The sequence below is a fragment of the Mytilus galloprovincialis genome, chromosome 2, assembly GCF_965363235.1.
Source record: "Mytilus galloprovincialis chromosome 2, xbMytGall1.hap1.1, whole genome shotgun sequence".
NCBI classification, from domain to species: domain Eukaryota; kingdom Metazoa; phylum Mollusca; class Bivalvia; order Mytilida; family Mytilidae; genus Mytilus; species Mytilus galloprovincialis.
The window spans coordinates 76,292,376-76,315,262 of NC_134839.1; the positions used below are offsets into that span (position 1 = coordinate 76,292,376).

Sequence of the window (22,887 nt, forward strand, 5' to 3'; positions counted from 1 at the left end):
AAGAAAACTGAATTAAAGTAATATTATTTGAAAATATTTCTGTTGGTCTTTTTCTTTTTTTTTAATTTTCAAATCATGTGGTTAAGGCATATTTTCAAGGCATTTGTACAAAGCATTCTCTTTTTCTGTCAACATTATATCTTTAACTCTAAATTAACAAATGCAGGAAGTTATTCGTAAATAATGTACTAAACACTGTGGAACATTTTGAAAAACATTTATTGCTTTCATATTTATATATTTGAAATAAAACCTAGTCTGACTAAAATTTGTTAAATGATTATTTTGAACTTCTTTTACTTTTAGAAAAAAAAAATGTTAAACAATTTCAAATAAATAAGTATCGTATGAAGCCTTTGTAAACTGATACCAAACTGGTAGAAAACTGGTGGTTTTGATAAACCCCAAGGACGCCACATGATTTTTTTCAATTCAATCGTTATTCGTACTAGAACGTATAAAGCAGTATTAGAAAGTGGAAAAATAAAAATCATGATTTATAGTTTTTTTTCGGAATTTACTCATGTTTTAGTGAAGCCATTTGTATATACACGCATCTTTGTCGGAACTAAAATAAAAACAAAAAAGTTATAAATATATATATTCATTTTGTCTTCATGTCTCTTACATAAACATTTTACCAAGCTGACCACACTCTTACTTATTACTTGGCGCACATCAAGGATAAAACCTATGGCAAATAACTTTGTCGGGAAATAAACGAAACAAAAGCAAAATTATTTGTCCTTTTAATAATTTTAAATAAAAACACATTTTATTATGATAATCAAGTATTAATCTTTTCGATACAATTGTTAATTACTTAAATTAAAGAATATGATTGTTATATTATTTGGCACGTGTCAATCGGTTCATTGATTTTCGGTATATCAAAGAAAAATACGCACGTGCCTAGAAAATGTTGAATATCTTTTTTATTTATGATTATTTTTCTATAAAATTTGAAATTTATGCATTAAATATCAATCTCTAACATAATATGTAAAAATAACACGTATAACAGTAGTCCTTCTAGTCCTTAGTGGCATTGTATAGTCCTTAGTGCACTAAGGAGTCCTTAGCAGTGTTTAGACGTACCGCTGAAAATATTAAAAAAAAACCCCAACTATATGTGATTTTAATTACTGTCATCACAAACTAAACTTATTTATGGCTTATTTCACACCTTTTGTTTGTTACCTTATAATTTTGATTAAACGTGTCAGATTATGACCGGTGATTAAACCATAAAAAAAACTTTTTCTCGGGAAAATATCAGCTTGTTTTGGGGATATCACGTTTTTCTTGTATTTCTCGGGAAATCGTGGTACCGTTTACAACTGTTTTGGTGTGAACTGGAAGACTTTTCTTTAAAGAACCCCACTGAATGGCAATTTCAATAAGTTAGTTGTGGGTCATTTTGAGGTGTACGTCTCAGTGCAGTTTTAATCTCAGTATTAATTAGTCTTTATAATATTGGCACTGATTATAATCTATTCTATTACTATTATCAAAATATCATGACCATAATGTTCATTTTCCCGATGATTACTTTATTTTTTAAAATTATAACTTTTTGTAGCATGTAAATCATTTTTAGTGTCAATAACTATTTATGTTTGTCGAGTGCTAATCATGTTAAATATGTGTGTTCGTCAAATTCATGCCTTTTATATTGAAAAAAAAAATTATATACATACATTACCTCAGTTCTTTGACTATAATATTATAGCAAAGACATATAATATTGTATTATATGTCTCTGATAATAGTTAGTATATATAGTCCGAGTTATAACGTATTCCTGCTTTTAGTCTACCCTACATTTTCGGATATAACATTTGTGTTTTAGGTATATCCATTTTGAACTTCCGGTTTCATTTTTTTCAAGAACATTTTTACAATTTACTCATGCTGTCATAATACTGTTCAAGAGCCAACAGAATGGCTAACATACTGAATTCTGTTAGAGTTATTGGGCGAATTTCATCGTTGGATGGATTGAAGTTATTACCCGCAGCAGTCAATACCTCAGTAACTCAAAAAGCCAAGTTGCATTCTGTCAAGGACACAGTAAACCCACTTCCAGCAAGTCAATATCCACCATGGGATTATATTAATAATCCATACCGTTGGTTTCATCAGTTTTACGAACACACAACAAAAAGGTTAGATGAGAACTCTAAGATAATTATAGTTGAAGGAAATATAGGTACTGATAAGGTTAGAGTTGGAAAAAAGATTGCCGACGAATTTGGTATGCTTTTCTTACCAGATGTACCAGAAGAGGCAATTTTTGTCAATGAAAATGGATTTGATCAGAGGGAATTGAATCCTCGTCTTGGAGAGGATAGATTCTATGATTTGAAAGATCTATACACTGCTAAACGACCACAAGATATTTTAGGATTTGGAAGAACGCAACTGGAAATGTTCAAGAGACGATTTTTCAACTATAATTTAGCTCTGCGTCATCTATTAAATACAGGTAAATTAAATGTTTTGTTTTTTTTAAAGCGATAATGCTAATTCATTTGTAATTAGGAGTCCGGCAAATAGACCATTGCACATCAGCGAAAGGACCATTGCACTTTAGTGTGACCATCATACTTGGAAGCAAGTTTACTCGTACCACAGAATACTTGTACCACGTTAACTTGTACCAAAAAAGTTAACTCGTACCAACGTAAACTCGTGCCACTGTTAACTTGAACCATTAAAAATATATTGTAAACTTAATGAAAATAACGTTGAATTATTGAATTTTATACTGGATTTTAATGAAAACTTAGACAAAAAAAACGAAAACGAATGTTTTTTTAAGCTTTATTTTTTAAACTGATCTTTCAAACTAGTTTTAAGCCAGAAAAAAGTAAAAACATTGCTTTAAGGTTCATGTGGACCCTATGGCTAAAATGGTCGTATTTTCACCTCAAAATTTTCTCTGAGTACAGACAAACCTGTGCATCTGAAAATTGTTTAAGGCATAGCATGCCCTAGATAAATAGAATTCAAATGCATTGTATGAGTTAGAAATTTCATAACTTAATTGGATTTTGCCGTTTGTTTTTTTTCGTCCCTGCAGATGATGATAAAATTAACAGACAGTTGAGTTTCCCTTGATATGGTCCACTCAGATACACAGTTAAATCACCAATTATTGCCAGGTATCTATTGTCCATGTCAATCAATACCGCTCACTTCAATTATTACCTGTGGGGAAGTTTTTAAACCTGTTTCCCAACTTAGTTTATTTTGGCACCTTCTCGAGGAATGAAAAAAAGTGCACTGCAAAATCCTGGTAAGTTTTTATTTTTCTAAAAACAAAAACATATTTGAAATTTATTTATCTAGGGCATGCTATATGCCTGAATATTTTTACAGATGCGCAGGTTTGTCTGTACTCAGAGTAAATTTTGAGGTGAAAATACGGCCATTTTAGCCATAGGGTCCACATGAACCTTAACTGTACAATGCTGTACATACCTTATGTTGAATATCTATATCCAAATTAAATTTATTAAAGCTGTAATCCATGATCACAAAGTGAATGCTATGTTTACAATTGTTGAAAGCCATGTGCTTTATGGCAGGAAAATTCGGGAAACCCCTTAACAGGAAACAGTTACATTTCATTGTTATTTATAGACAGTAAGAATTTCATTTTGGAAATCATTTTGATCAACTGCTAAGATTTATTCATTAAAAATTAATATTTTATTGGGGTGAAACTGATAATACTTTAATAATCTACACCTGCCACAGTATTTTTTATCCAATAGACAAGGAACATTAGCTACAAATTGGTCATTGTACTTTCAAATTATATACATTTTACAGACTTAAGAGGTATTAGGTGAAAGCAAAGTATATATTCATCATTAAACACCATTTAAATGCATTTAAATAAGTTGGTACAAGTTTGCATAATCCCCATTGGTACAAGGTTTTTTTCAGTGGTACGACTAACGAGTTGACGTTGGTACGAGTTTACAATGGTACGGGATAACTATTATTCATCATACTTTAGCACCTCACAGTCCTACACAATACAATATTGTCCAGTTTAGCTCTCTCACTAGAAAAACACCAGCAGGGTTTTCTGAATGTGCTGAAGTCTGTCTTGGTATTAGCCTATATAGACTATCATTAGACCCATATTGTCTTGTTGATAAGTTATTCTGGTTTGATAACAAATTTTAATGAGGGCATTTAATATATTTTTGATATTAATATGATTGATTGTCTTTGGTCACTTTTAGAATAGTAATGTATTACAGTAATTTCAATCATTATGTCATGAATGTTCCATTACTATTCTAAATGTTATCAGACTTAACAGCCTTCATTGTTCTTGATTATATACAAACATCTACATGTATATCTTCTGATTTCAGGGCTTTCATATAAGTCAAAACGTTTGGTCACCTGTTAAATACCATTCACTGCATTTCCTTAGAAATTGGACATTTGTTTATGAAGTTGCAGATAATTGTTACAAATAATTTATGAAGTGAAATATGTTTTCAAATTGCAATAGATTATCAAAGTATACATTTATAGCGTATAAATTTCAGGACAAGGAGTTGTGATGGAGAGAAGTTACTGGAGTGATCGTTGCTTTGCTGATGCTATGTCCAAATGTGGATATTTCACCCGTGAAGGTAATTTAAGACACTTCAACAGTGTTTTAAGTAACATTTCCAAACTTTTCCCTTTAGACTTATAAATACATTGTACATGTTGTACACATGTATACAAATTCCTCATACACATGATACAGGAATAGGAAAAAATTAGTGTTGTCAAATCGTACACTTTTGCCTAACCGGTTACTCGGATAATCGTTCGACCGATTAACCGGTTAACCGGTAATTTAAGTTGGTGTTTGAAAGCCTTATCAATAGAACCCTACACATAGATATAAGATGTGGTATGGGTGTCAATTTGACAACCTTTCACCAAAGTCATAAATACGCTTTAAGAATTGAAGTTTTTCCTTTAAGGCTTGTCTGTGAGGATTCCTGGCGAAGTTTGACTTTTAATAATCAACTATAGCGTTTGTACCAACTTCAGATTAAAAAATCCAAAAAAAATGTGTCACATGTCTGAAACCGATTATTCTTTCCTTTTGTCTTGTTGTCTTCGAAAATAATGGGATGTGTTTCAATTTGAAATGATTAATTATAAAAAAGAATATGCGGTATGATTGCCAATGAGACAATTCTTCACAAGAGACCAAAATGACACAGAAATTAACAACTATAGGTCATTGTACATGCTATGCGATCTGTTTCTTCACTGTGTTTGCTTTTTTCTTTCAGCATGTTACTCGTACTTTCACGTATACATTGAGTACATTCACATTGGTTTGCATTTCACAATTTTTGAATTTAAAGTAAGACTAGCCCTTGCACTACGGAGGTTGCACATTTAAATGTAGATTTACACAATATTAGATCGAAAACGAAATAATGAAGTAATTAGTTGAATTAAATCTCATTACTGATTTAAAGTTACTGTTAAAAAAACATGTTTACTAATTATGTTTCTTAAAGATCCTGCCCCGAACTATAATTAATTTTATGTTTTTAGGATTAACAATAGCAATCAATATACTGGACAATTGATCTTTCAAACTAATTACCACGACGACAATTTTTATATCAAATCTATCTAAATTGAAAAAAGTCCGGTTAACCGGTTAGCGTTTTTGGTATTCGGTATTCGGTCGTTCGACCGATTAACCGATTAACCGGTTAACCGTTGACAACACTAGAAAAAATCATCTAAAATCGCAATTTAATATGTTTTTGTTTTCAAGTTTTTCATCAGTAAATTTTAGTAGTTTTATCACGAAAAACACAGGATTGAAGGCTGTAACAAATCTCTCCTTTTTCCTTGGAATGTATAAAACTTGGCAGAAATGTTAGATACAACTAAAATCATCCACTGTAAAGGTTGTTTATTTAAGATGTTTGAACATATGCATGTTATGGGAGAGGTCTTATTGACACATACCAGGTAACCCTATATTTGTTTTTATTCATATTCAGGTATAAAAGTAATTGCATATATATTTTTTTCATGTTTGAAACTGTTTGCATGGTTTGTATTTCACAAATTTTGAAAATATGTCTCAATTTTATTTTTAGGAAAAACCTATTATAATAAAGTGTATAAACAACCTCAGCATATATGGATGCCTCATGTAGTACTGTATATTGATGCCTCAGTTGATCAGTGTAAAGAACTCATTAAAAAGAGGAACAATGTAAGTACTTATATAATTACATCATTGAAACTTACATTAAAAATACAAGTGGGTAATCATAATGTTTTTTTTTCGGATTTCCATATTTATGTAATAACACATTTTACTATGATCAAGAGTGAAAATAACATGAGCCACCTGTAAGCACATAGTTTTTATATGCCCGTTTACGGGACTTACTATGCCAAAATTATGGTATACCGTTGTCTGTCCATCGTCAACATGTCGGACAATAACCCAATAACATTTGAACCAACCAGCATGAAACTTTGGTGCATTGTTTATACATTTATCTATGAATTTAACTTGAGCTCCCTTTTGTTTTTTTAAAGGCAGTGCTTTGAGGCCTGACTTTCAAGTCATGAGGTATATCTTTTCATAAGCGACGTCCAACAAAAAGTGAGTCATTTGGCCAGAAATAGATCCGGAAATGTTCAATTTGCTCCTCTCCTTAAGGCTTTTTATGGTATGAAATGTTTTTTTTTTTTTTCATTTACATTGGGAAATAAAGAAACGATCAGTGTGTATTGTTCGTTTTAAAAAACTTGTTATTAATGTGTATTTTGCATTATAAGCAGTCAACCTGATTACCAACTATCATTATTTGTATTCTGTGTGGAAAGAGGTCGGGTCAATTTCGAGTGTTATCTGACGTCTAAAGATTTTTTAATCAGTTCAGACATTGATATAACAATGAAAGGTCGCCTGAACATGATTAATATTGCATTTTCTAATATTCAAAGCGGAATTAAGTTTATAAATGAGAAACCGTAAGCGTTTTCAATTTCGGTATTAGTTGTGTATGTTGTGTATTATCCTGGTTCCCGCTACTACGCTCCGGGCATTAGCTATTTGATATGTGTGTAACATTACGAGTACCAGTCAATCTACGTGTGTATCATTAGTCTCAACTCAGCCGATTCCGTACCTTCATCTAAGGAGAGTAGCGGATTCTACCGAGGATTGCCGAATGACGCGTGTATGTGTATATGAATTTCTGCTAAAATGACCGACTTAAGCTATGGAAAAATAGTTCATAAACGTTCCGTATAATTATATGCAAATTCATAATTAATCATAACTGTTTTTTAACTTTATATAATAATTATAACAAAATGGATTCCACAAAATAGAAAATGGCATTATTTTACGAGGATTTCTCATAATTTTTTCACTTCCGGCGCAGTAATACGTATGTTTTGAAGAAGCTTAAATCATTTGACAGTTGACAGGCAAAGTGAAACAGATAGATATCAGGTAAAAAAATTTAAATGTACAGAATAAAAAGATTCACTTCACACAAATAGTAGAAGCTTAAGCATTTTATTGTCTGATACACGACTCTAGTCTAGTGTTTAAACGACGGTGGTGACCTACAACCACTGGCACGTGCCATACTGGGTCAAGTCTAAATATGTAAACATATCCACGTGATTTTAGGTAGAAAGTAATATAATGCAATATACAGTGTATCTACCAATGTCTCCTCCTTTATAAATAGTTTAACCAGATATATTACTCTTACACATTAACACAGGTTGTATGTATGTATCTTTTCTCTTGATGTAGACCTACTGTTTTCTTGTCCTTAACATTTGTTGATGTTTAAATATTTCTGAACGACTGAATGAATGCAACAATAATAGAATGAAATTCAAAACAATGTGGCTGTGGCCATTGATTGACACATTAAATTCATCCATTGACTGAGACAATTTACGTGAACGTTTGTCTGTAACGACCACTGTTCACGACGTACCTACGATAGACATTTAAACTGTGGGGTCACCAAAGGTTTCTTAACGCCTTTAATTATAAAATAATTTGAAAAATTAATCAGGAATAACCTTTATGTTTTGATTTATATAATTGATATAAATCAAAACATCATGTTACTTCTGATTAATTTTTCGAATTAATTTATTAAGGTGTTGAAAACCTTTGGTGACCCCATAGTTTAAGTGTCTTTAAAAAGTACATAGTGAGCAGTGGTCGTTACATACAAACGTTCACCTAAATTGTCCCAGTCAATGGATGAATTTAATGTGTCAATCAATGGCCACAGCCACACTGTTTTGAATTTCATTCTATACTGAAGACTAGGGCTGTACAATAATAGTGTAAAATAGAAAAGAGAACTTCTACCTTTACCATTTTGCTGCCACCATCATTGGCATCAATTAACTGATTGGATACGCATGTAGTGTGTTCAAGTTCTTGTTTACTTGTTACGAATTAACCGTAATACAGAGACCAATACTTGTTAAATGTTAACGTAACATATTGTAACGTCACATAATTATTAGGTCTTTCTATCATTACATCTTCCTGTAGAAAAGAATCTCGGGAGAAGATATATACTAAAATTACTATATTATCAGTACACAAGTTTCAATATGTATTTTTAAAGGCAGTGTTTTAAGGCCTGACTTTTAAGTCATCGTGTTCATCTTTCCTTATGTGACATCCAACAAATCTATGCTGGGGGTCATTTGGCCAGAAATAGATCCGGAAATGTTTAATTTTCTCCTTTTTGTGGTATGAAATGGTTTTTGTTTCTTTCATTTACATTGGGAAATAAAGAAATGATCAGTGTGTATTGTTTGTTTTAAAACCTTTTTATTAATGTGTATTGTTTGTTTTAAAACCTTTTTATTAATTTGTATTGTTTGTTTTAAAACCTTTTTATTAATGTGTATTTTGCATTATAAGCAGTCAACCTGATTATAAACTATCATTATTTAAATTCCGTGTGGAAAGAGGTTGGGTCAATTTCGAGTACTATCTACGATCTAAAGATATTTTTGGGGAAAGACGGCTTCAAGCCGTCAATTCCCTAATGGGGTTGGCCAGAGTATCATTCCCTCACGTCAATCATTTTGTTTTGATAGTTTGGAAACCCCCTCAAAATGTCATACTGAAATTGATGACAAGGAGAACAGATTGACTTTAAATACATTTTTTACACATTTCCCTTCTGTTTCTCGTGAAATTATCGTATATTGAGCTTTCCCTTACACTATATACGTTTCTTTTACAGTCCGGAAAAATCAGTATTACGAAATATTCTAAATATATCTAACCTTGTGACGTCATTGTTGGAATGCCACACAGGGATATCCTTTATTCATTATAAAAATCATTCACAGTATTTGTATACTAATTTAAAATCCGTATTTGTTTAATGTAAACCTAATGATGTTTGCTGTTGTGTAGATCATTCATACACCAACATGCAATGCTTTAATCTGAGGCTATAATCAGATAATTTGTAGGTCAACTTTCGCGGTAAACAATGTCAATGGGGATACATGATATTGGGGAGAGAAACGACAGTTTTCATTGTTTCTGTAAAGTTCTGTTTTTAGAATCTTCCTCTAATTCAGGAGCACCTCCATTGATGAGTAATTATACACTAAAATCAAAGTAAATGTTTCTGAACACATAAAGTGTGACATTTAGTATATGATAAGAAGTCTTCTATATAACAAAAAATTTGTGTACCAACATAATTATTGATATGGTTAAAAAAAAAAAAAAAAAAAAAAAATTAAATGTTGCTTTTTGTAGTTTATACCTATTGAGATTGGGGAGAGCAACTGCAGTTTTCATTCTTTCTGTAAAGTTATGTTTTTAGAATCTTTCTCCAATTAAGGAGCACCTCAATTGATGAGTAATTACCCACTAAAATGAAAGTTAATGTATCTGAACACTAAAAATGTCACATTAAGTATATATATGATAAGTAATCATCAATTAAAAAATAATTTTGCGTACCAACATAATTATTGTAGTGGTCATTTTTTTTAAATATTGCTTTTTGTAGTTTAAAGCTATTTATTCATGAATTTTACAGATATATCAAAATGTGGGATCTGGAAACAAACATCACACAGCTTATATCAATCATATTTGATTTTATAAGAACATGTATCCCTGTGATGAGAGTTGTAACTGGGAACTTTATCAATGGAAAATTAAAACTGAATAGATTTTTCTTGAGAAAACTGTCACAAAAAATTGAAGATGGTCTTGGCCTGCCGTTCAGTTGTACATAATTAAAATTCTAAAATATATTGTAGTAGTTGTTAAATTCAATTGAATTTTAGATAATTAACTCCCAACTTCAATCAAATGTTTTGATTTAGAAGGTGCAGATCTCATTGGTCCAAATTGTCTCTATGATGAATTCTTGACTCAGGAAATGAAATAACAATAAACAACAATTAGTTTCATTATTGTTAGCCTTTCTATATGTTTTAGCTGTTCTCTATGATGAATTCTTGACTAAGGAAATGAAATAACAATAAACAACAATTAGTTTCATTATTGTTAGCCTTTCTATATGTTTTAGCTGTTCTTTTGCTCATTCTTTGTATTTAGACTATCAAAAGATACCCCCTAAAAATTGAAACAATGGCCGTCTTTTCCCTCAGAGCTCTTCAGCTCTTTGATTAAATCATTTCAGTCGTTGATATTTCAATTAAAAGTCGACTGAACATGAATTATATTGCATATTATACAATTTAAAGCATTTCTGTACATGAAGCCTTATGACGTTATAGTTATTTTGGTCTCAGTTATATAAAGTATGAAATTATCGTTCCTGAATAGGTAGTGCCCTTGTAGCCATCTTGGTCTCACTAATTAGAGACAAGAAGCGTCAAAAAGTGATAAGAAGCGACAATAAAATTAATTTAGCGATAAGAAGCATACAAAGACTATTTAGCGAAGATACATGAGTAAAAAAATATCATTGAAACAACATATTCCCAATAGATATTGAAAAAAAAATATGCATTATTTTTATTAAAGGGGTGGTTAGGCCAAATAAAAATATATGTGTGGTTCCAGTAACATGTACATACTTTTAAAAAATAGGGTCGGTAGGTTTGGCAAATTTTATTTATTTATTTTTATGCCCCACCTACAATAGTAGAGGGGCATTGTGTTTTCTGGTCTGTGCGTCCGTGAGCTTCAGGTTGAAGTTTTTGGTCAAGGTAGTTTTTGAATAAGTTTAAGTCCAATCAACTTGAAACTTAGTACACATGTTACCCATGATATGATCTTTCTAATAATAATGCCAAATTATAGTTTTGACCCCAATTTCATGGTCCACTGAACATAGAAAATGATAGTGCGAAGTTCAGGTTAAAATTTTTGGTCAAGGTAGTTTTTGATGAAGTTAAAGTTACATCAACTTGAAACTTAGTACACATGTTCCCTATGATATGATCTCTCTAATTTTAATTCCAAGTTAAAGTTTTGACCCCAATTTCATGGTCCACTGAACATAGAAAATGATAGTGCGAGTGGGGCATCCGTGTACTATGGACACATTCTTGTTTTTCTAAATTTTAATATGGATTGTCAAAATCCAGAAAAAAATCGTGCTTACTGAAATTGTTTCCAGTATTATACACATCAATACCGGAAGTCGGCCATTTTAAAAGTGTTTAGTTGCAAAATTAAGACAGTCATTTACCTTTTTAGTTAATTTTGTTGCATTTTGACAACAAATCTTGCATTTTATCAATAACAGATACTTCTGATGGAAATTCAAATGACAGAAATCTACGAATTTTATTATTTTAAAAATGTAATTCACAATCTTCAAAATTTGATCGTTTGAAAATTTATTTTTCCGAAATGAAAAAAAGTTCTAGGGTCAGGGGTTTAAACTAGGGAGTTGGGTTACTGGAACCACACTTATATTTTTGTCCTTGTAAAACATTTTTTATATTACATTGATAGAAAAAAATTAAATTTTTATAAAGAAGAAAGGGAATCATTGTCTAGTTTTTATTGAATATAAAGAATATGTTTTATGCACACGCTTAAAATTGAAATCAAAACAAAGATTTTCCGACTTACTTTTAAAGAATTTGTTGAATCAAAACCATGCAATATTATTTCCTTATTAACAGTGAAATTCGACGTTCTTGATTAGGACATCATTATTAGGTGTGGCTTCACACTATCACACCAAATGAGAATAGCCTCGTGAGAGAATAGTGATTCGTGTGTCCCTTGTTTGTTATTGTCGCTTCCTCACTAAATTATTCTTCTTGTCCCTGTTTGTCACTAAAATTCTTCTTGTCTCTTATTAGTGAGACCGTCCAGTTCCCTCCTTAACTTCTGTTTCTGCACTGCAAAACAACCACATTTTCAATCAAGACAATTAATTAACGATGCCTAGTCCTTGTTGTGCATTTCCAAATGACTTAATAGAAGGAAAGGTTGGATCAACGCCATGGCTCATACATATAGGGAGGTTAATTCAAGACGTCATAATTTTTGGGATTACGATTCAATGTCATCTGTTTGAGATTTTTTGGTGAATGCTACAATAATAAGGTTTTCCTACAAGAGGTATATCATACTGAGAATTATTTTAGCAGTAATTATGTTTATTTATGATGTAATGACAGGAACGCATAAGCTATGCCTCATAAAAGACAATATGTAAACAGGAACAAAACAATGTCATGAATGATGTTCTCTTCTAATATAGTTATTTAGGTATGTGTGTTGCATAAGTCTTTCACAAGTTTCAAAACAGCTAATGTTATCAAACTTTTTTTCAGGGCACAAACCCACCTTAAAGAGACTTGTCTTTTCCATTCCCAGCCTATTTTCATGCACCATTTGCAAGCAAGAGACTGAATGGTTTGCAAAAATAAAAATCAGGACGGTGTCCCGTTAAACCAAAAGAACTAAACTGGAGAAATCTAGAGAAAAGTTTTGATTTGTGAAATTTGTTTTCCTGAAAAGTCATTCATCCTGCAGAAAGGATTTATAACTGTCCACCACCAAGTGACAAGCTAATGTTGAGCGTCATAGATGGAATTACTCAAACACCATCAATGCCTATGTTTTCAGCACAGATTTTGCAAATCATGACACAGGCGTGCATGTTTTGTACCTGTTAAAGAGTCGTATACTAAATTTTATTTTTATATAAATAAATTTATATTGTGTCATTTTAGAACTTGTATTTTGCCAAACGATGCATAAATAAAAGTGGTGCAATTCATTTTGCTTTGATATATAGATGTGAATTACAATTGTTCATGTTATTGTAATGCATATAAAAATAAGGAGATGTGGTACAATGTATATACATGATATTTAGTGAGTTTATCAAACTAAAGTGCATAAGAAATGGGTATAAGCAGTTACAGGTACAACTGTACAATCTCAAACAATGAGAAAAACTCATACCGTAAAGAGAATATGATAGATTTACAAGTAAGTTTTGTTTTTGTGTGGAATCATTTACTTCTACATGTATTGTCTTAATAGCAAATATGGGAATTGGTTAAAATGCTAATGAGACAGCTATTATGACCACCAGATGTCATTGTTTTCTTAATTAATAACTCCTTTTTCATTCAAACCGGTACATTACTTTATCATGTTTATACTGAAAAATAATTTTGCTTGGAGCAGTCTTCACGCTGAGTGGCAGCCCAGGCTAGTAGAATTGCTCCCGGGCCTGTAAAAATCATATCTATAGGCCAACAGAATGTAACTAAAAAATTTTAAAAATTGAGCTCCGGGCCTGTAGATTTAATACTTCATCGTGAAGACTGCTTGGAGTTAGAAAAAGTATGGTCATCAAAAGAGTTGACATGTAACTATGTACATTTACCATTATGTTACTTGATGTTCTTGCAATACACACAGTACGGTGACTATTCAATCTTTGTGAACTATTTTTCATAGGATGGGAGTCATTGAATATGCGTATATAATCAATAATTAAAAATAGTCTATTTATATTAACCCTTTACTCCATGGATATTTTTTTTTTAAATACTTGATTCGCATAGGATTTTTTTCAGTAAAAAAAATCATCAGGTTTAAAGTGTTAATGCATTGTGAAAACTAATATTTCATCAATGAAATTCAAGTCAGATATTCTCATGAATCTCCTTTTCATATTGGATACAATTTTTTTTAAGTCTGATGCAGACATTTTGGAGACATAGCGTTTCAACTGAGGTACTACACAGGCGTCAAAAAGCGTCATTATGGAATAAAGGGGGTGGCGTCAAAAGGCGTCATTATGGAGGAAAGGGTTAAAAAGGAAAAGTTCTTTTATGTCTTAAAAATGCATTTCATGGCAAGGTACAAAAAATATACTGTAAACAGTAGACTATAAATATAGGTGAACTAGGTACAAGAGAACTCTAAATCTTAAATACTACAAACCACCTCTGTACTATGGAAGATAATGATAAAACTGACTAGAAATACACACAACCTGTAATTAACTGCCTTTACAGCGCTTTCACGCTTTGATTTATAAATTTAAGATTTTAAGTGTCCAAGTTTTGGGTTTGTTTTTTTTTATTAAAAAAGGAGGGATTTATCAGTTTAATGTAAAAAATTGCAAAACTTGAGCATGGCATTTGTATTTTCACTTACAATGTACATTCTTCTTTTATTTATATGTCTTATGTTGCTTATTGTTAATATGGATGTATGGTATGTATTTCAGCCAATTGAGAAGGATAGTCCATTATTGACAGACCAATACCTTCAAACTATAGAAGATACTTATAAAACAAAAGTACTTCCAAGGTTCAAGTAAGTCAAAACATATTTAATCGTTTTATAGTAGTAAAATTACCTATGTTAATCATAAATTACACAATGCCTTCATATGGTACCCCATATGCATTTACAGGGAGTCAGAACATGTAGATTTCACAGGGGACTATAAATCCATTATACAGCAGTAGCAAACCTAAAAACTTATAAGGACATTTATTATTCTGAAACAGGCAAGTTGAGAGTCACTCTATCCATCCCATTGTTGAATTGTCCATGAATGTTGTCAGAACAACAATTTCTTAATAATTAGATAAATTTTATTGGAATACTACTAATGATTAGAAAAAACATGTGAAGAGGTACACAAAGCTACAACGTAAATACATCTCCAAAGCAATATAACTGAATTTTTTTACATTTTGAATATAAAGAATATATGCTTGGATGCCATCATAGTTACAAATCATTTCATTAAAGATATATTGATGGATAATTTCTTCATTTTCTGTGCATCTAATCTGAATATGTTGAGATCAAAGTTAGCAGAATAAGAGATATTGAAGGTAGACTTGTTTTAAAGGTCAGGTCATATTTGCATATGGCCACCTTTTTCAGTAAAAATGATAGGAACAATGATATTTACCATGATTACTGGAAGTCATGTTCAGGTTTTCTTGAAAAGACAAGAGTGAACAATTGTCTACACAATATGTCAAGCTTTAACTTACCATTCTAGAAATGTTGTTAAAAAGTTAACAGATGCTTTATAAAAAATCTGACATTCATGTATATTTAACCAATAAAGTTATTTTTTTCTATCTTGCTTCTTTTATTTAAAATTTTAATGGAATTTTATATATTTTTTTCAGAATTTGGGGAGAAGTTCTTACATATGATTTAGATGAAGTGGAAAACATGGATGAAGTATGTAATGCAGTGTTTATCTTACTAAAATTACTTATACTATGTTTTAATAATAACCAGATTCCAGACCAAAGATTTAATAGTTTTAATGACTTGGCGTCCGCTGTCTTTGTCCCCTGTCTAGTTCATCAAATTTTACAAAAATCTTCTGGAACTTAAATATATTACAAATATATAGAGAATTGTAGGTGTTGCTAACCAGTTTTAAGACATTTTTAAGAAGACACCAGAAGGGTAACAAAATAATCATTTGCTAAGAACAAATATTTCACTTGTGATGAGAAATGTTTTTCTCACACTGCTCAGGAAATGTGAAAATAGCACAAAAATTAGAGTATGGAACATTCAAAACTAATGTAATAAACAGAGAGAGAGATGATAACAAGGGGATAATCAGAAAACAAAAGTCCAAATAAAAAAAGAACAATACCATGGGCATGATGGGCAAAAATAAAGATAAATGATCAAATAATAAAACACTAATATTTTTCAAACAATGGTATCTTAGTTGATAATCAGACTGAAATCGTTACAGCACATACTGTATACATTAAACTTTCATATATGCATGTAACTTTCAGATTGTGTTTGAAATGCAGAAGCTTAATCTTGAACCTCCAAATAAAATTGATAAGTTAAAATTTCTTGATTGGTATGAAGATAAAGAATGGAAATGGAACTATTTAAGACAAATGTGAGTGTTATACATATATTTATACCAGAGTTTAGAAGATGTTTCCTGTTTATTTTGTTGAGATATTGCTTGGCAGATAATGAGATAAACAGGGCAGATTTAATAAATATAAAACATGTAGCAATTTTACAGGACTCAGTCCTAAAAATAAATATTCTAAATTAGAGCCAATAGGAAGAAAATAAAGACTCAAGTAGTCAAATAAATTCTAATAAGTGGCAGTTATGTATGCTGGTTGTTTTGTAATGATCAACATGACCAGTTAATTTAATGACTTTTGTAGAAAGATATAGGAAGATGTGGTATGAGTGCCAATGAGACAACTCTCCATCCAAATAACAGTTTATAAAAGTAAACCATTATACATGTTATAGTTCAAGGTATGGCCTCCAATGGTTTGTTGGATTGTAAAATGTTGTTTTTTGAAGCCTTGTTGAAACTAAGATACAGTGTAAGATCAAATAAAACAAGGCACTGTAAATTCAGAAATTATTGTGATGTTTTTATTATTGCAAAAAAATGTGACAGGGTTATTATTGCAACAAGTCCGTCTCACATTTTAAAATTTTGTATATGAAATAATTTTCTTCTCAATATCCATGATATCGCAAAAATTAAAATAGCATTTTAATCTAAAGTGACATAATCGCACCTTTAACTGAACGCAATAATTTAGGTATTTCAAATAGTCTTTTCATTTAACTCACGATTGGTGCTACTTTTCACAAGATATATCAACTTTATTATGCATTTTGCTTATCTGTCTTATGTTTCGTTTGTTCTCAGTATTCCTAATAATATGTTATTTTTGTCTGAAAGCTTGTTTTTTATTCTTTTTAAAGGACAGCAACAGATTACGTTTACGATAGAAAGTTTTTCATGGGTATGGAAGATCCATTTTTATCCCCAGAGATCTGCATACAGGATCATGACAATTATGATCTTGTAGTGAATTGTGTAAGTACAGAATATATTAAAAGACCTTATTCTTTTAAGAATAATGTATTAGACTCCAGGTATTATGATGTAGCCATAACCTTAATATCATAAATTCATACAAATCCTCTCATTTAAAGGATATCTTTTCAATCAGGGTGCTCAAATTTATAAATAAAAAACACAGAATTTTTTTTACAGAAATTAAACAAAAGTCTTGGGGCTAAACCAGTTTTATGTGGTAATATACCTACAAACAATACCGAACAAGACATGGTCTGGATAACTGGTCTTGGTACAAGATACCAGATGGAGTTGAAGAAGGTTGAACTCTTGTGCAACAATAGCAATAGTGTCTTTTTTTATTATTGAATGTTTTGTCAAAGGTTGATTATCCAAAGTGCAAATGAACTAGGCTTCCTCTGTTACTTTAAATATTACATTAGAAATTAGAGGAAAAAAAATGGTCTTACAATTTATAAGCTTAATCATTGCTTTTCGTCTATCTATCTGTCTGTCATTATCAGAGTGTCATACTTTCATTAGGAATAACAGGTACTGCCATAAAACTTTTTTATGTACTGGTATTCTAAAAAAAAATATATGAGTTTTATAAGATTTTGGTGTAAATCATCTTTCTTTTATATTTCAGCATCCTTCAAACTACTGGGAGAAAGGATTTAGCCCAGACACAGTTGATCACATGTTTAAACGTCAAACTTTGGCTAATAACAGGTTTCAGAAAGTCACAGCATAAAATGTTAAACCAAAAAATAAAGAGGCAAAGATTTGCCACAAGAATGTTACAGAATGTATTGCAAGAAAGAACAATATTGGACTAAGTGCATTTGAGTGAAATAAAAATTTAATTGTTGTTAGTTTTATTTAGAAAAAAAATTTTGCCCCATTTTCCCCATGATCCTTGTTAGTTCCTGATTATTGCTAGATATCATGTCAGGTCTGATGACATATTTTAATGTGTCATAAACATGATCAGTTTATCATGACCATGTGAAAATAAGGAAATGTGACAATATGAAACAACTCGTCAACAAAGTTCAAGTGAAGTGGATGTTAGCAATAATAGGCAACTGTACAGCCTTCAACAATGAGAAAAACCAATACCCTATAGTTGGCTATTAAAAGCCTGACATGAAAAATATATACCGATTTAATTGAGAAAACTAATGGCCTAATTTATAACAAGTCAATTTAAGAAAATATATCACATACATAATCCAATGACAATCACTGAACTACAGGCTCCTGAATGTGGTGGGTTAAACATGTTTGAAGTTACTAACCTCTCTAACGTGAGACAGTGGTGTAACAACAAAACACTGAACTACAGGCTTCTGAATGTGGTGGGTTAAACATGTTTGAAGGTACTAACCTCCCTAACGTGGGACAGTGGTGTAACAACAAAACACTGAAATACAGGCTCCTGAATGTGGTGGGTTAAACATGTTTGAAGGTACTAACCTCCCTAACGTGGGACAGTGGTGTAACAACAAAACACTGAAATACAGGCTCCTGAATGTGGTGGGTTAAACATGTTTGAAGGTACTAACCTCCCTAACGTGGGACAGTGGTGTAACAACAAAACACTGAAATACAGGCTCCTGAATGTGGTGGGTTAAACATGTTTGAAGGTACTAACCTCCCTAACGTGGGACAGTGGTGTAAAAACAAAACACTGAACAACAGGCTCCTGAATGTGGTGGGTTAAACATGTTTGAAGTAACTAACCTCTCTAACGTGAGACAGTGGTGTAACAACAAAACACTGAAATACAGGCTCCTGAATGTGGTGGGTTAAACATGTTTGAAGGTACTAACCTCCCTAACCTGGGACAGTGGTGTAACAACAAAACACTGAACTACAGGCTCCTGAATGTGGTGGGGTTAAACATGTTTGAAGTTACTAACCTCTCTAACGTGGGACAGTGGTGTAACAACAAAACACTGAAATACAGGCTCCTGAATGTGGTGGGTTAAACATGTTTGAAGGTACTAACCTCCCTAACGTGGGACAGTGGTGTAACAACAAAACACTGAAATACAGGCTCCTGAATGTGGTGGGTTAAACATGTTTGAAGGTACTAACCTCCCTAACGTGGGACAGTGGTGTAACAACAAAACACTGAAATACAGGCTCCTGAATGTGGTGGGTTAAACATGTTTGAAGGTACTAACCTCCCTAACGTGGGACAGTGGTGTAACAACAAAACACTGAAATACAGGCTCCTGAATGTGGTGGGTTAAACATGTTTGAAGGTACTAACCTCCCTAACGTGGGACAGTGGTGTAACAACAAAACACTGAAATACAGGCTCCTGAATGTGGTGGGTTAAACATGTTTGAAGGTACTAACCTCCCTAACGTGGGACAGTGGTGTAACAACAAAACACTGAAATACAGGCTCCTGAATGTGGTGGGTTAAACATGTTTGAAGGTACTAACCTCCCTAACGTGGGACAGTGGTGTAACAACAAAACACTGAACTACAGGCTCCTGAATGTGGTGGGTTAAACATGTTTGAAGGTACTAACCTCCCTAACGTGGGACAGTGGTGTAACAACAAAACACTGAACTACAGGCTCCTGAATGTGGTGGGTTAAACATGTTTGAAGGTACTAACCTCCCTAACGTGGGACAGTGGTGTAACAACAAAACACTGAAATACAGGCTCCTGAATGTGGTGGGTTAAACATGTTTGAAGTAACTAACCTCTCTAACGTGAGACAGTGGTGTAACAACAAAGCACTGAACAACAGGCTCCTGAATGTGGTGGGTTAAACATGTTTGAAGTAACGAACCTCCCTAACCTGGACAGTGGTGTAACAACAAAACACTGAACTACAGGCTTCTGAATGTGGTGGGGTTAAACATGTTTGAAGGTACTAAACTCCCTAACGTGGGATAGTGGTGTAACAACAAAACACTGAACAACAGGCTCCTGAATGTGGTGGGTTAAACATGTTTGAAGTAACTAACCTCTCTAACGTGAGACAGTGGTGTAACAACAAAACACTGAACAACAGGCTCCTGAATGTGGTGGGTTAAACATGTTTGAAGGTACTAACCTCCCTAACGTGGGACAGTGGTGTAACAACAAAACACTGAAATACAGGCTCCTGAATGTGGTGGGTTAAACATGTTTGAAGGTACTAACCTCCCTAACCTGGGACAGTGGTGTAACAACAAAACACTGAACTACAGGCTCCTGAATGTGGTGGGGTTAAACATGTTTGAAGGAACTAACCTCTCTAACGTGGGACAGTGGTGAAACAACAAAGCACTGAACAACAGGCTCCTGAATGTGGTGGGTTAAACATGTTTGAAGTAACGAACCTCCCTAACCTGGGACAGTGGTGTAACAACAAAACACTGAACAACAGGCTCCTGAATGTGGTGGGTTAAACATGTTTGAAGGAACGAACCTCCCTAAACTGAGACAGTGGTGTAACAACAAAACACTGAACAATAGGCTCCTGAATGTGGTGGGTTAAACATGTTTGAAGAAACGAACCTCTCTAACGTGAGACAGTGGTGTAACAACAAAACACTGAAATACAGGCTCCTGAATGTGGTGGGTTAAACATGTTTGAAGGAACGAACCTCCCTAAACTGGGACAGTGGTGTAACAACAAAACATAAGAAAAAACTATAAAAATCAGAGCTTAGCTAATCAGATTGATATAAAGCAGCAAAATGTTTAACAAAAACATGGACTAGATTTGGCAGGTATTTATACATCTCCCTCAAAGTACTCATAATTAGAGACAGCTAGCTAGTTCAAAGCCAATAACAACTATTAGAAATAATCTCGTTTCTAAGACTTAAAACCAACTTCAAAAGCTGTTTAAGAAAAGAAGGTCATAATCATTGATACAACAGGACAGTAATAATGGTTCAAAAAGTAAATAAATCATAACTATACTTCTTCATTCAAAATGGAATTTCCCTGTGGAATAATATGAAACTACTCAACAAAAAATTAAATATATTTCCCTGGAAAAGAAGTAAATGAGGTTGAAACTTTAAAACAAATATAAAATGATTCTATTTCTTCCACTGAATCTTGAAGATAAACACATTTACCAGTGTACAAAAAGATGTTGATACTTATTTTGGCTTAAATCACATGTACAATGTAACAGTTGCAGTATATACAATTAAGAAGTTGTTGCATCAAAAAGCATTGCACTCTATCTTTAAGATGCTTCGGATATAAGGTCCCATTTCTTGGTGGACGTGGCTGCATATTTACACATCTTTACATAAAATCGGACATCCAACTTCAGTAAGGGTTTTACTGATTGATGGTAAAGTTCCAGAGGATACCATACTATTTCTAGACCATAGTAAACGCTAAGGATACCATGAGTAAAACAAAGCAAAATGACCATGAAAAGACGAGACAAATAACAGTTCACAATGAACTACACAGCAAAACAAAGATTTAACAAGGCAAATCTCCCAGTTCCTGCTCTATTTGTGCATACGCCATGTTTTTCTCCTATTAAAGTAGTATCTGGTAATGAGGAATCGGGTTTACCTAGCTACAAAGCCAGATCAATTCACCATTTTCTACATAAGGAATTGCCTGTACCCTCCATTTCTAAAAATATTTTAAAGTCTTCTTTGCAAATTGGAGTTATCTTTCTTTGTCCACAATGCCGGTAGTTGAATCAAATACAACCAATGCTATATACATTTGCAATATTTAATTTTACTTCATATTGATAAATTAAAGCAATCTTTACCATTCAGCGCTCACTTTGATTACCGTTCTAGAGCTATGCCCCTTTACAAATGAACACATTGCTTTTTTTGGTTTCCATTCTCTTAACTTAATTTTGTCTTAACTAAATGTAATGAAAAGTATAATGCTTTTAAACATAAAACTCGGTCTAAGTTCAATTTTTGGAAGCTTCACTTTTACAGTTCTTGAGTTATGTCCCTTTATAGCATTAAATGCATGACATTTGTGTCCCTATGGACACATTCCACATCTTTTTTATGCACATATATCATTAACCAAGCAAGAACATTTGATATATATATATATATTGTAGAGTTGTCACTGACTCAGACGTACTTATAAATATAATTATTTTCTGTGACTGTATATTACATTAATTTGTAGGATCCTTTACTATAGATAATTTAGCTGATCTGTAACAATAACATCTTCATGCCTTATATATCATGTACTGTAGTACGCCGCTAGATTAAAACTGACGTGGAAAGGTAACACACGGCCAGCGAAAGCTCTTTTTGAGAGCCCAGGTGGTCGTGTGGTCTAGCGGGACGGCTGCAGTGCAGGCGATTTGGTGTCACGATATCACAGTAGCATGGGTTCGAATCCCGGCGAGGGAAGAACCAAAAATTTGCGAAAGCAAATTTACAGATCTAACATTGTTGGGTTGATGTTTAGACGAGTTGTATATATATATATATATATAACATAGTTCATATATTTAATGACAGCT

At 32.4% G+C, this 22,887-nt stretch overlaps 1 protein-coding gene and 1 long non-coding RNA gene across 2 annotated transcripts; both read left to right on the forward strand.

The window, feature by feature from the left end:
* The first annotated feature begins 1,849 nt into the window (after positions 1–1,849).
* Positions 1,850–18,264, forward strand: LOC143064427 (NADH dehydrogenase [ubiquinone] 1 alpha subcomplex subunit 10, mitochondrial-like). The gene is made up of 8 exons (XM_076237246.1): positions 1,850–2,488; positions 4,578–4,664; positions 6,156–6,274; positions 14,781–14,869; positions 15,706–15,760; positions 16,342–16,454; positions 17,297–17,411; positions 18,043–18,264. Exons 1-8 carry the CDS (start codon positions 1,945–1,947, stop codon positions 18,145–18,147), a joined length of 1,227 nt encoding a protein of 408 aa, XP_076093361.1. The 5' UTR covers positions 1,850–1,944; the 3' UTR covers positions 18,148–18,264.
* Positions 6,281–13,310, forward strand: LOC143064428 (uncharacterized). Its single transcript, XR_012975245.1, has 2 exons — positions 6,281–7,531; positions 12,862–13,310. It is a non-coding gene; the product is annotated as an uncharacterized LOC143064428 (long non-coding RNA).
* Positions 18,265–22,887: the final 4,623 nt, after the last annotated feature.

Bases quoted from the DNA above. Each gene is read 5' to 3' on its own strand.
- LOC143064427 (XM_076237246.1), top strand. From the start codon at position 1,945: ATGGCTAACATACTGAATTCTGTTAGAGTTATTGGGCGAATTTCATCG. The intron at 2,489-4,577 runs GTAAATTAAATG...TATAAATTTCAG, and splicing joins GCGTCATCTATTAAATACAG to GACAAGGAGTTGTGATGGAG. The intron at 17,412-18,042 runs GTAAGTACAGAA...TTTATATTTCAG, and splicing joins ATGATCTTGTAGTGAATTGT to CATCCTTCAAACTACTGGGA.